The sequence below is a fragment of the Pteropus medius genome, unplaced genomic scaffold (genome assembly GCF_902729225.1).
Source record: "Pteropus medius unplaced genomic scaffold, Ma_sr-lr_union100, whole genome shotgun sequence".
Lineage (NCBI taxonomy): Eukaryota > Metazoa > Chordata > Mammalia > Chiroptera > Pteropodidae > Pteropus > Pteropus medius.
Window position 1 is genome coordinate 14,096,503 of NW_024354500.1, and position 15,053 is coordinate 14,111,555.

Genomic DNA, 15,053 nt, shown 5'->3' on the forward strand with positions numbered 1-15,053 from the left:
TAAGTGTGGGATAGGAAGAGTAGATTGGTAGAAAAGATGAATGGATTTATCAGACCTGGAGTGATGAAAATGCTGTATGTCTTATTTTGCATAGTTGTTACATGGATGTACACAACGATCAAAAATCTATCAAAATGAACATAATATCTATGCATTTTACTATATGTAAATCACAATACAATAAAACAAAATGTTTTTATGCTTAACTATTCAAAGAAAAGATTTGGCAGAGCAATATTTCTTGAATTCAAAATATATTTTAGACAGAACAAATCATTTGATGTTTAAAATTTCCATTACAGCTGATAAATAAGCAGTCACAGATGATGTTTACAGGATTATGATCTTAAGCTAAAAGGAGCATGACTAAACACCACAGCTTGCCTTAGACAGTCAACCCAGTGTAGACCTGATATCACAGCATTAATAGTGCCTCCTTCACTATCAAAAGTATTCCAATTTAGATTAAGACCTACACAGACCCTTAGCTAAAAGGGCATTTGCTCTTACTTAGTACAATGAGCTCATTTGCTTTTTTGTTCAATCTACACTTACTAAGCATCTACTAGGTGCTTGCTACCTATATTCTTGCTTCCACTTCACATTGCTTCTGGGTTTCCACAATCAAAATAAAATAGCTGGATGGGTTTCCCCTAAATTTAACATAAAACGTATACCTGAGAACAAACTAAATATAGAACAAATCAGATTTTTCTACAAGGAAAATATAAATCGAACTATCGGGGGAGGGAGACATTAATTTTTTGAACTGTGAAAAACAAAAATATAAAAATATCACAAATATAAAATAAAGAAAACTTTTACCTGCTGCCCTGTAAAGTATTTTAGGTTCAAAAAATATACAAGGATTTTTATCCTCTATGCATGACAAAAGAAGTCCCTTGGCCTGGAAAGGGCTTCTGGGTACAACCACCTGCAAAAACAGATTTTTTTAAAGACAATTTTAGTAAAAACGTATCCCAGTAAACTCACAGGAAGGGTTGATATTTAACTAACCTATTGCTACTAATTAAAAATAGAAACCTGGTATTTTAGCCTAATTATCATTTATGTACGAATATTTACATACTGTCTCAAAAAATTCTATTTATTCAACATTGATCAGATGCCTACTCTATCCTTGTGACTAAGACGGGTCTTCTCTTAAGAAGCTAAATAAATAAATAAATAAATATATAAAAGGAATCTGCAAAAACTATTTATCTAAACGAAAAAGTAAAGATGTCAATATTTTCTTATATTTACCTTTAAATAAAGAATCTTTTCTACTAATACTCTACTGCAACTTTCAAAGGGCATGCAACTCTCCTCAATTTTAACATATCATAATCTCCTTTTCCATGAAATACACTGTCTTCATTTCCTAAGTGGAAAAGTCATCCACTGAACTTCACAATCTGTGCACTATAATGTCCAGTTACTGAAAGGCTAAAAGAAAAATGTGGACAATGCACACTTCTAGTTGACAGGAAATGGCTCCAGGACCGCCTTGAGAACACGGTTGTTTATGAAGATGATGATAATGACAGTAGACTGCACATGTGTTAACTGGGCCAAGAACTCTATGTACATTAATTCATCTCCTGCTCATAGTTACCCCATGAGGTAGTTATTATTATTTTCCCCAATTTAGAAGTACAGACTAAAGCTTAAAGAGAAATCAGAGAGCCTGCCCAAGGATACATCACTTGCTAGACCAGGGATTCTCGCCCAGTTCAAACTGATACCATAGCTCAAGCTCTTAACTTCTAGACCATTTTGCTTCAAATCACAAACTTGTGCCTAATTTTTAATGATTATTAAAAAACTGCATAAAGACAAGAGCTACATAGGAAAAGTTACCATTAAAATAAACCTGAATTTATCACAAAGGCTCAAATAGGGTTCCTTGAAGCAAGTTATATTTGGCTTTCAAAATCATTTTTATATCATTTTTATTCAAGGATTTTTATTTAAAAAATAAAATAGAACAAATTTCACAATTTCATTTCTATAAATAGACTGCTTAACACATTACTTACCACAATACACAATGTCTTTTATCTCATGTTCCTAATTTAGTTTCTCTTCATCGGCTTTCTTCATCTGCTATTTTTAGCATTTTGTGCTACATGTATATTTTCATTTAGGATTAAACAAGAGAGAAAAGAGTGGGGTGAGGGAAAGTAGGAGATTGAGAGAAAAGGCCTATTCTTAAAAATACTGGGTAACATCATAAACATTAAATGCGATTCAGTGTTTAGCTCAAGCACACACACAAAAAACTGTTGCCTCAAATGTGGTTTCTGTCCCAACCTACCACTTCCAGCTTACATTGAAAAATGATGTAACCTCTCCACTCGACTAAGAAAAACTTTATGACTTTGCCCTGGTAGAAAAAACAAATGAAACATAAAACATAAACACACATTCACAACCACTTCATGCTATCAAAAAACAGAGACAGCCCTGGGTAGCTGAGCTTCTATATTGAATCCCTATACAGTTCTTCATTAAATAGAACTAGAAAAGATAATGTAAAAAATTAAGACTTAAAATATGCAAAATATATTTTTATTAAAAGACCTAACCTATTATGAAAATTATTGTGGAAGGCTATAAAAGAAAGATGCTTCAAAATTAACTGTTTGAACAAATATTATCTAACCTGGACTAAAAAGCATGCCTAAGTTACAAAGGCTTTTCTTAGTCTATTTGAAAAATAAGAAATAAATTGCATTGAAGAAAACATAGGAACTAAACTCATGGATCCTGGACTTAAAAGAGGATTTTATGAATTTGACGTCAAAGGCAAGGCAAGTAAAAGCTAAAATAAATTAATGGGACTATATCAAACTGAAAAGCTTCTGCATAGCAAAAGAAAGTCTACAAGGCAAAGAGACAACCATCCAAATGGGAAAATATATTTACAAGCAATGCCTCCGATAAGGGTCTAATTTCCAAAATATACAAAGAACTCATATGACTCAATAACAAAAAAAAACAAATGATCCAATCAAAAAATGGGCAGAGGATCTGAACAGACACTTCTCCCTAGAAGATATAAAAATGGCCGACAAATATATGAAAAGATACTCAACATCACTAGATATTAGGGAAATGCAAATCAAAACCACAATAAGATACCATTTCATACCTGTTAGAATGGCTATTATCAACAAGACAAGTAATAAGTGTTGGAAAGGATGTGGAGAAAAAGGAACCCTTACACACTGCTGGTGGGACTGCAAATTGGTACAGCCACTATGGAAACAGTATGGAGGTTCCTCAAAAAACTAAGAATTGATCTACCATATGATCCAGCAATCCCTCTACTGGGTATTTACCCCAAAGACTTCAAAACATATATCCAAAAAGATGTATGTACACCAATGTTCATAGCAGCATTATTCACAGTGGCTAGGACAGGGAAGCAACCAAAGTGCCCTACAATAGATGATTGGCTAAAGAAGCTGTGGTACATATATACAATGAAACATTACTCAACTATAAGTAGAGATGAAATACTACCATTTGTACAACATGGATGGATCTTGAAATAATCATGCTAAGTGAAACAAGTCAGAAAAAGTTAAAAACCACATGATATTGCTTATATGTGGGATATAAATCTAAAAGCAAAAAACAAACATGACAGACTCATGGACATGGACAGTAGACTAGTGGTTACCAGAAGGTGGGGGGAGGGAGGAGAGGGGAGGTAGATGGGTAAAAGGGGTCAAATATGTGACGACAGAAAGAACTCTAACTATGGGCGGTAAACATACAGTGCCATATAAATGACTTACTGTTGAACTGCACACTTGAAATATTTCCTCTAGATAAGCATATTAGCTAATATTAATAGAATGAACCAAAATGAAAACATCAAATGGTGATCAAATAAAGTACATAAATGAGGATACCTTGATTCCTGGGCAGTGGGCAAAAAAAGCTTCAGGACTCTGAGAATGATAGAGAGCCCCATGGCCAACACAGCCCCAAGGAGACCGGATGGTGAGGCTTCCACAGTTAAAAAGATCCCCAGAGCGATAGCGATACTTGGCGGCTTCATTAACAATCTGAAGGGAAGAGAAGAGATGTGTCATAATAAATGATGTTCTTAAACCATTTTATTAGAACTTAAAATAACTTGTAATGTACTAGCTCAAAGATAACAAAAGTTCATAAAACAGGGGGCGGCAGACTGGAGGCAAAACTTCAATAGTTCCTGGGCTTAATCTTAAAAACTTTCAATTACAGTAAAATGTAATCCTCCTACCTGATCAAAAGCGGGGAAAATATAATCTGCAAACTGAATTTCTGCAATGGCAGTAGCACCAGTGACTGCAATTCCAATCCCAAATCCAACAATTCCTTGTTCACACAATGGGGTATTAAAAACTCTATCTTTTCCTAAAAATAAAGAAAAAGAAAAAGAAAAGAAAGATCATCTTAATATGACAAACAAGAGTAATATAATGCACAATATAACTGAAAAGTCAATATATTAATGGCAAAATGGAGAAAAAATGCATAGAACAAATGAAGAAAAGAGAAAATAACTAGAATGATAGCTGGTTAAAATGCAAACACAGCAATTATATTAACTGTATGTAATCTAAATGTTCAATTAACATAAAGATTGTGACACTGGGATAAAAGAAAGCAAAACTCAACTACTTAAAAGAAAATAATAAAGATAACAGAAAAGTTGTAAGTAAAAAGAAAAATATATACAATGAAAAACCAACCGAAAGAAACTTGATAATGCTACTTTAATAGCAGACAAAGTAGACCTTAAGGGGAAAGGGAAAATTTGTACTTTTAAAGGGTTCAATTCACAAGGAGGGCATAGTACTAAATTTATACTCATGTAACAGCATGGTTCCAAATAAATAGATAAATTAACAGAATTAAAGGGAGAAATGGATAAATTACCAATATAGGAGACTTTAATATATCAATATCAGTAACTGACACACAAAGCATACTAAAATTAAAAAGTAACTATGCAGATTCTAATATCATTAACAAACATGACTTAACGAACATACACATGACACTGCACCCAACAGCTAAGAATATAAATCCTTTTCAAGCAAACAGAGAACTTTGGTATTAATTGACCACAGACTGAATTATAAATCCAATCTCAATAAATGTTGAAGTATTAAAATCACACAGAGTACATTCTCTGACCATGGTAGAATCAAGCTAGAAGTCAATAACAAAAAGATAAGTAGAAAATCCTTATGTTAGAAAAAAATTTAAATATATGTCTAAGTAACCTACAACTCAAAGAAGAAATTCTAATGGAAATTAGAAAGAATTTTGAACTGAATAACAAAAACTCCATGTATCACAACTTACTATGGTTTCTTTTGATTTCAGTCATGGCAGGGTAGTTTTTTTCAGACAACCCTCTCACATGTGATTATAAATGCTAATCTAAATGCAACAATATTTAGACATTGAAGAGACAAAAAATAGGCATAAACTGAAAGAGACTTGACCCTTTAAAGAAATGAAATGTAGTGGAAGAACATGACATTTATAAGGCTTGTCCCCCAGGGGGACTTCCCAGTCACTGTGACATAGGATAGCTAGTATTTAGACAGACTCAGTCTTACTGGCTTGAGGTGTCAGAGAATGGAATCTGGAGATGCCAGTAGCTAGAAATTGTGGAACTAAGTCCCTAAAAGAAGAGAACTACATGGGAGTACCGCAAAATCTGTGCATAAATTCTGCTCAAAACCTTGGCTAACCCCTGTGCCTACAGTAGACTCTAAGAGCCCAGCAGGTAACAGCTGGAAGCTCAAAGAACTGAGCAGAGGTTTCAGCACTACCCACTAAAGAAGAGACAGAATTTAAAGTTTGAGACTTTTCAAATTAAAGGAACTTGATAAACACCTTAAGCTTTCCATTGAAACCACAAATTACCATGTTAATAGCATACAACTCAATTCTCCTCTGAAATTTCACCACCTTTTGGCCAATATCAGGATTTCATGAAAAATTCTAATTTCAGGGACCTGGATAGACACAAGCAATGGTCACAGTAGGGCCAGGTGACCAAAAGTTGGGGGACAGATCTGGGATTCATATTTCAGTTCCATAATCCAAGGATACCAGTTCTTCTTGGTGCGTAGACTTTACTTTCAGTTCAGTCTTTTTAAATCTGAACCACCAATAGGATAGGTGCTAGGAAATGGCAACCAGGCACATCCTGCAGTTTCACTCAAAGCAGCTGCAAAAGCATGATTCATACTCATCACGATCTGTGACTATCTTCTGATTGTGACCTCTATCCCTCATCAGTTCTCTATTTCACTGCAAGTAGCTTGATAATTTCTGAAAATCTGTGATTCCACTGAACTAAGAATAATTCATTGATAGCAAAGAAACACAGATTCCAGCTGCCACCTGCAGAATCCACATCTGTGGAATACGTGAACCACCTGAACCTAAGAAGCAATGTTCTTATTTATTCCTTGCTGTTTCAAGATCTCTGGATTTAGCTATTTTTCATCTCAGTAAATATAGCCTTTTTCGTTGCTAGAAGGCAGAAAAGTTGAGTTTCTCAGAATTCTTACTCCAAACATGCTTAGTTTGAGGAATAGCTTAACAACTCTCCCCAAGTTTCTATGATCTAGCAAAAAACTGCTTCAATATGAACTAAATATTAAAAATCTGTTCCTATATTCTCCCAAACAGGTAATGATTGAGGGTAAAAGCTCACATAAAATGTATAATTCTAATTACTTACACTGTTATAAAGCAATTAACCTGATATAAAGTTCATATACATAGTATCCCAATAGGTAAATTAATAATACATACAGTGATTGCACTATTAGCCAAGACAGATGTGGGTTTAAGCACCATTTCCACAAATTACGAAATTCCTAAGGTTCAATTTCTATCTCTAACAGAAGAATCGTGATACTGAAAAGATTAAAAATTCATACACTTATTCAAATATTTATAAAGTACCTAATGCTGGATAGATACTATTCAGCATTAGGTACTTTATAAATATTTGAATAAGTCTATACAGCAGCAAACAAAACAGAAAAAAATTCCTATCCTCATGGAACTTACATTCAAATCAGAGAAAACAGACAATAAAAACAAAAAAAGACAATATGTTACATGATGAGACGCTATGGAGAATAAAACAGGGAGTAGGTGATTAGGGGAGGAGGTGGGACTACTGTAATTTTAAATAGGAAGATGGGGAAAGCCTCACTGAGAGGTGACATTTAAAAGAAGAGTAGAAGAAAGTGAAGAAGTGTACCCATGCATAAATCCAAGGGAATGTATCTTCCAGGCAGAGGGACTAGCTAGTGCAAAGGTCCTGGGGTATGAGCAGGTTTAGCACATCAGAGAGAAGGCAAAAAGTCCAGACTGTCTGGTCTGGAGTAAGAGAAATAGTGGTAGGAGATGAAGTTGAAGAGTTAAGAGGATCTGATGGGAAGGTGGCACGAATCAGACAGGGCCTTGTAGGTCACTGTAAGCACTCTGACTTTTAGTGTGAGAATGAGTCAATAAGTAGGTGAGTGGGACAGGAAGCCATCGACCAAAGTCAAGCCATTCTCTGAAATTGCATTTCAACAGGATCCCTCAGGGTAGAATTTGAATAGCCTATAAATAGGCTATTTATAGGGTGGACACAGCAAGACTGATTACAGGACAGGCATTAATCCCAGTAAGAGATGATGAAACATAATAGCAGAAAAGATGTGAGACTCTGATATAGTCTAAAGATAGAGTCAAAAGGATTTTTTGATGAAATGGATGTGCAGTATGAGTCAGAGAAATGCTAAAGATGATGAAAAGGCTTTTTTGCCCTAAGCAACTTAAAGAGTTGCCATTAACTAAGAAATGGAAAACCACAAAGAAGCATGTTGAGATGTCAAAAGTTCAGTTTTGGAAATGTTAAGTTTAAGATGCCTTCAGATATTAAGATAAAGCTATTAATTTTACTGTCGGATACATGAGTTGAAAGTCTTAAGTATAAACATGACATTAAAAAACATGGAACTGGATGAGATTACCAAGTAAATTTAAATGGGTACATACAGAAGAGATGCAATGTTACAAAGATAATAAGTGAGAAATTAATCAGCAAAGTTGAGGGGGGAAAAAACGCAAAGAGTTTAGAGGAAAACTAGGAGAATGTGCTGACCTAGAAGCCAAACGAAGAAAGTGTTTCTAAGAGGAATGATCAATTTGTGCTGTATGCTGACAATTAAGATGAAGACTGAAAATTTTATAACTGGTGACTTTAACATGTATCTGCAAAGTAGGAAGGAAGGAGAAAACAAAAGCCTTATTCAAGAGGCAATAGGAGAAGAGAAACTGAAGACCACGAGTAATGACAATTATTTGTAGAAATTTGAAGAAGAGCGAAGAAAGGAGCAACAAAGAAGCTGGAGAGGAGTATTGGAACCAACAGAGGGATTTTATTTTTTAACAATGAAGAAATAACAGCATATTTGCAGGCTGATAGAAATGATCAGTAGAGAAGTAGAAATTGATGATTTTGAGAAAATTAACGAAATCGAGAAGCAGAAGAAAGTACCTAGTATTTTTATTATTTGAATCTCAGTGAAAGCTTCATACATTTCAGATACTGTGAAGTAGTTGGCCTTCATGTAGCACAAACACAAGAATAAACAAACAACTTTATCATATAGCAAGGTTTAGCTAAATGGCAGGTGATCCAGATAACCCGGAATATGCTTTTAAAAATATTATCATTAATATTAAAACCCTTAAATTCTAAATATCACTGAAAACATGAAAACTCCCAAAATACGTTCATGGACACGCAGAGTTAACACTGGTTAAAGAAACAATATCCGAGGACAATATCAAATAATCGACTCCACCGTTCAATTTTAGAAGAAAAATTCCACTTAGATGAACCAAACAAAGTGGTGTTTTTTTTTTTCGATTAACCATGGGGAGTGTGGCAATTGCTTAAAAGCACTACTATTAGTAACCACAAATTTTTTAAATTTTATCAGAGTAACTAGAAAAAAAAGAAGCAATGGGATAAATCAATCTTTCATTCAAATAAAGATCTCTAAATTAAAGAGAATATAGGGATACTCCTATATTGTATCAACTAGGGGAAAAAAAAGAAATGCAAAGTTATTCCTATAAAGAATTTACAAGGGGTAAAAATACTTTCTTTAAATAAATCAAAAGGAAAAACTAGGTAGAGTATCTATGAGATAACTTAATGAGCGGATAAAATGGTTGGGTACAAAAGGATAGTAAGAAGAAAAATGATTCACAGAATCACAAAACCCTAGCACTTTTAAAGACCTGCCCATCAGACCCACATAAAGAATTGTAGAATGTAAAGTAGTAGTATCAGGATAGCGGTAAGAAAAATTAAAAAGAGAAAGAGTTTAAGGAACACTACAGAATCAAAAAAAATTGAATAGTTGTTAGTTGTTAGTTGAGTGGCACACGGGAGCAGATAAACCCCTGAGGGTTGGCACTGAGAGGTACTCAGCACTGCACCCTGCCCACCCTCACCCCCAATCTATCCCAGCTAGAAGATGTCAATGCCACTTTGACATTTCACAATAAGTCCTCTCTCTATCTGAAGAGCAGGGTAGTGAAGAACAGTTGGTCATGGTGGCAGGGCTGTGACAAGCCACTGCAAACTATGAACTAAAATCTCATCCCGTTAGTGAGACCATGAAGAGGCAGAGCGGTCAGTTAAACACGTAGTTTTTTCCAAAGATCCCGAGGTTTACCATCGAGCAGAGTAGGGCTACAAACAGAAGATCCACTACTGCTAACATGCAAGAGATATCCTAGGAGTGAGAATGAAGACCTGAGGAACAAACCTTGCCGCAGTTGTGTATCTGCAGAGGCCTGGAGACTATGCAAGCCAATGACTGAACCCTAGGGAGCCCAAAGCCTTCCAATGCACTGCTTGGGAATGAGGGCCAGTTGATCCTAACAGATCACAGTTCTTCTATTCAACCAAATGTCTACTTGGAAGCCCTGGCTCCATACTACTCCTCATCCTCCCACTCTCTACCCCCACCCCCCAACCCAGGGGATTACACTGACGTCTGGTCCCCGAACTAAGTGCTATGTACCATTCAACATATCTTGAGTAAGACCCTTATGTCATGACAATCCACAAAGGCAACAGCATGACCATGGCAGAACAGAACCAACTCAGCATTCCCAGAGCCCCATACATCTTCAGGAATTACCCAGCACTGGCTTTGATGAGGGCTGTGGGCCCAGAGAAGACATTCTAACTAGTAATAAATCAACCACTGGTGTTCTGACACTTGTGCATAACTTGAATTTTGTTCCGGAGCATTATCAATGTGATTTAAGGAGCTAAAATCCCCACTTATAAAATCACCTTATCTTAAATGAAGCTGAATTTAAACAAATGTAATCTGAACGTTTGGTTTCTAGGGACTATGTACTATACAACTATTTAAGCTTAAGTTAGATTCTTCTTTAAGTGACACTCAGGAAAAACACACACACACAAAAACCCATTTCAGTCAAATTGATATTTACTGTGTCTTAAAAAAGAGAACCACAGTTTTGTCATGGAAGATCAAGGAAGAAAGATGAACTCTTTGGCTCTTCTACCTTTTACTAAAATCAAATTGACAAGGTTATTGATGGGATTGTACAGATTTCTTAAGTGAAGCTATCTAAAACTTATTAAGAGATTAAATTGAAGTTTAGAGAATACATGCTAAAAATGTACTTTTTCAAATAAATGAACACATAGCTGATACTGAAAAAAGATCCCAAAAAAAGTGAATACAAAAAGCATTTCTGAATAAACCTGTAATGACTTCACTTTGCTTGAATACAACCAAAGCTGTTTTTCCAGAAAGTCAAAAGAAATATTTTCATCATCCTCGTGATACCAGCTGGAATTTCAAGGCAAGCCATCTAAATTTTTTTTTTAATCTTCTTTCATTTATATGGAAATGAGATGTTTCCTAAAACATATCTGTACCCAGTACCTACGTCAACACCAAAGCTCAAAGCACACAAATTCCTCCAGCTGATTACTGACTATAAGTGAAAACAGCATGCCAACATCATCTAAAACCCACGTGCGTCATTCACCAAGGAGGACATTACAAGCTGTCAATCTAAATTAACCTGCCTAGCATTATAAATAGCCTAAACTCCTATCTAAATAGGTTGGTACCCTTTTCTCAGAAGCAAAGGGAAAAACATGACAAAGAAGCATGCAAAATAAATGAGCTTTCCCCTTTGTAAACAAGAGAAAGTTGACATTAAACCAATTCTAAGCCCAAATTGAAGAGCTATTAATAAAATACAGCTCAAGAGAACGAAGAACGAGTTTTAACCGGAAAAAAAAAACAACATTCACCCACTGTATCTGCTTTTTAAAAAAATATTTGAGTCTCACTGCTGCTATATGAATTCAAGGCCCGCATACAGTCAGACCTAAACACAAAAACCATAACTACAATCCTTAATTTGGTCCCAAAAGTAATACAGTCTAAAAACCCCAAATGACTGATATCCAGCAAAAAAAAAAAAAAAGTTTCGAAAATTAAATTATAACATTCGATTGTAAATCTGAAATGTTTTATAATTTTTATAATTTATAGCATAATTTCTTAAGCTAGTGCTAGATGTTTCTTCCTCTAAAGTCAACTAGAAACAATAATACACATCACTTCTACAATCTAATTACTCGTATAGAGCACTTTTCTACTTCACACTCCAGTGATTAAATAAAAGCATGTCTGTGTGTATACGTGTATTTATACACATGTGCCATCTGAGAGATGCTTAACGAGTTTGCCATAAACAACATAATAAGGATAGTTTTCAGCTCACTGAAATATCTAGGACACAAATGAAAAAATTAAGTTAAATAAAAGATTTCTTGTTTCTTAACGTCTTTGTTTTTGATTATGTCAAAAGAAGTTTATTTTTTGAATCAAAAACGATATGACAAAGGTGATAGACTATACTTAGAAGTCCCTTAAACTCTCACAGCAGCATTAGAAAATCCCATTAGAAGTCATTCTCTGAAATGCAGTCAGTTAAATGAATCATCACTTTATTTACACTAAGTCATGACAACTATCTTCTCATTCTTCCATTCATTCAACCAACTTCTGCGTTTAGCACTATTACGGGCATCATGAGAAAGATGAAGAGAATTTTATATATAATTAAAACTAGGACAAACTAAATACGGTGAGTTATAGAAACAGTCCTCGAAACAGACAAGAACAACTGAGAGAAATCACTTCAAGGTAAGAAAGGCTGTGAAAAGATGTACTGGGTCTGGAAGTACAGTCGAATGTGAAGCAGAGTAAGGACTTTGAGGGACAGAAATCGTAAGAAAAGTAAGACGGGCAGAGAAGCTCCAACACAGCTGTGGACGCAGCCAAGAATATGGGGTTAAGAACTAAAGTGGAAATAAAAGTCGAAGCTAGTTCACTTAAAATCTTAAATGCTAAGCTAATAAAACTGGACTTTAGGATTAAACATGGGGAAGGCTTTAAGCAAAGAAATATTGTGATCAAAGTTGTATTCTGGGAAAACGAATCTCACAGATGTATAGAGTAGGGAGGAGTGAGAACAAAGACTCAGGACAAATATTATAATCATTCAGGTCAGAATGAACGGTGATAGTGACAGAAGGGAAAGCAGTGAGAGAAACCCCCAGGTAAATCCAACAAAACTTGACAACTCTGAAGCTTTAAATCTGAGTTGTTCTGATGGTCCAAGAGGCAGACAGAGCTTGAAAGTCACCATACATAAAAAAATGCAAGGAAAACAGTTTCTACATGTAAAAGTAATACACGTATATGCAGAAGGATGAGTTTCACTTGAAATAAGCCGAACATAAAAACTTTTTTTAAATATCAGATTCACTTTTAAACAAATGGTCAGGGGAAAGCCAGAAAGTATCATGATGCATAACATGATGGAACCCTCTAGTTTGGTCCAACCCAGGTGGCCAGTTAAAATGGGCAATGGTACAGAGTATAATCCAGTATTTCAGAATTAAATCTACATTCTAAGTACTATCATAGGATAATCATAACTACTGGAAGCTTTAGTCATCTAATCTATGTTTTTTTCTAATCTAGTTTTGACAATACTTTTTCCATGAAAATTGCTTTTATTTAGGTCAGCTAGTCACCAATGGCCTCCTAACTGCATGCCTAATGGAAACTTTTTAGTCTTTCATTCAATATTTAACCCCTTAAAACTGCCCTAGCGCCTTTCCATTTTGCCTCAATTTCCAAAGAATCTCAAGTCCTATCAATTCTCCCTGACTGGCTTGTCACTGACTCCTTTCTGACTCCATCTTCCCTCCACTGCCAGTTTAGATTCTCATTACCTTTCAGACAGACATAGTGGTTCTCAAACTGTGGTCCTTGGACCAGAAGCAGAAGCAGCAGCAGCAGCAGCAGCATCCACAAATTTGTTAGAATAATTCTTGGGCCCTACCTCAGACCTGTTGAATCAGAAACTCTGGAGGTAAAGCCCACTAATCTCTGATTGGGCAAGCTTTCCAGGTGATTCTGATACATGCTAAAGTTTAAGAACCTCTGGACTCAGTAATGATCTTGCCCATGGTCTCCCTGTCTTTAGTCTCATAGCTCCCCCAAGCTGTGGCCAGAGTTATGTTTTAAATTACCAATTTAATTATGCCATTCATCACCTTTTACAGCAGTATTCAAAATACTATATAAGCCCATTTTAAACAGAATAAAAATTAATTGACTTTAAATGTTAAATTATTTGTATTCTGTTACAAATAATTATTGTACATAGTTCTATAAAACTAGCAATAATTCCTTATTTATTTATCAAGCATATATCAGCAAGATCTTTTTTTCTCAAAGAGAACGTAAAACATTAAACAACATTAAGTTAGAAATCAAGTTCGTCTGAAACTTAATCACAACCTCTATTCTACAGTCCCACTCATCTTCACCCCAGCGCAGAGGTACTTGGTGTGGCCAATTTCTGAAGCTTCGAGTAATTCTGTGATGTGAACTAGGCTGGTTTTTGGCTGCCCCACTGCCCATTCCAGATTCTGCTTTTCCAAGCCTATTAAGCCTTCCGGCTTCCAACATTTTGTTCATGTTGTCTACAGTTCCATTCTCCCCATCCTTGTGGACTTAGGCCTTTACAAAAGATCCCTTGTCATTTCCATGGAGTTTTTTAAAGGGAAGAAAAGGAGATGTCTACATTCAATTGTCTTTTTCCACAAGTTTCAGATGCCATTTTCCATGAAAACTCTCAGTTTACAGTTTAGTTCACCCTCTGTCATTTAAACTCTGGCCTAAATAAAAGAAGCAAAGTTACTGGGCACTTCTTACATAGCTTAATATTGTTATTTCATTCTTACACTGTTATTTTACTTACCATGTAATTATGCTTTGGCCTAGCAAGTGTAGTGGGATGTCCTTTAAGGCAGGGACCACATCTTAAAAATTTTAGTACCTTCTAGAGTTCTTAAACTTGGTTGCATACATGGATCACCTGGGGACCTTGTAAAACTCCAACACCCTGGCCACACCCCAGACCCATAACTCAATCCCTGGGGCAAGACCTAAGCATCAGTGTTGCAACATACAGGCATGGCCAAGAAGAAGTACTATGAAGTGAATCATTGTGTCACTGTCTGGAGACCTGTTTCAAACATTTATCCCACATATGAATATGCACATACACGCACACCTGAAAGGCGTCTACTTTCCTAGGATGGCATCTCCAGCAAGCTTGTAGACCTAATAAATTGGTCTCTATAACCAGGAAAATAACCTGAGTAATCCCAGGACATACTAAAGAAGTGCCTTAGCCCAAGACAAATTCATGGATGTTGTTCTACTTGTCAAGTGATACTTTAATATTAATTATCTATTTCTGGCGTCCACTGGTCAACGTGGCAATGGTAACAGTTGATGCCAGCCTTTCTCTATTGAGTGCACTTCAGCCCATCACTGCCTTCATTATCCCTTCATTACTTCAAGTGG

General features: G+C 35.6%; 1 protein-coding gene across 10 annotated transcripts in view; it reads right to left on the minus strand.

Moving 5' to 3' along the window:
• The window catches only part of BCKDHB (branched chain keto acid dehydrogenase E1 subunit beta), a 177,229-nt gene that overhangs the window by 140,224 nt on the left and 21,952 nt on the right, over window positions 1-15,053 (minus strand). For all 10 annotated transcript variants that reach the window (XM_039853144.1, XM_039853149.1, XM_039853143.1 and 7 more), the window contains 3 exons: window positions 4,283-4,416; window positions 3,927-4,082; window positions 826-934 (listed from right to left, as the gene is read on the minus strand). In XM_039853144.1, the coding sequence (XP_039709078.1) occupies window positions 826-934; window positions 3,927-4,082; window positions 4,283-4,416 (399 nt within the window). The remainder of the gene's footprint in view (window positions 1-825; window positions 935-3,926; window positions 4,083-4,282; window positions 4,417-15,053) is intronic.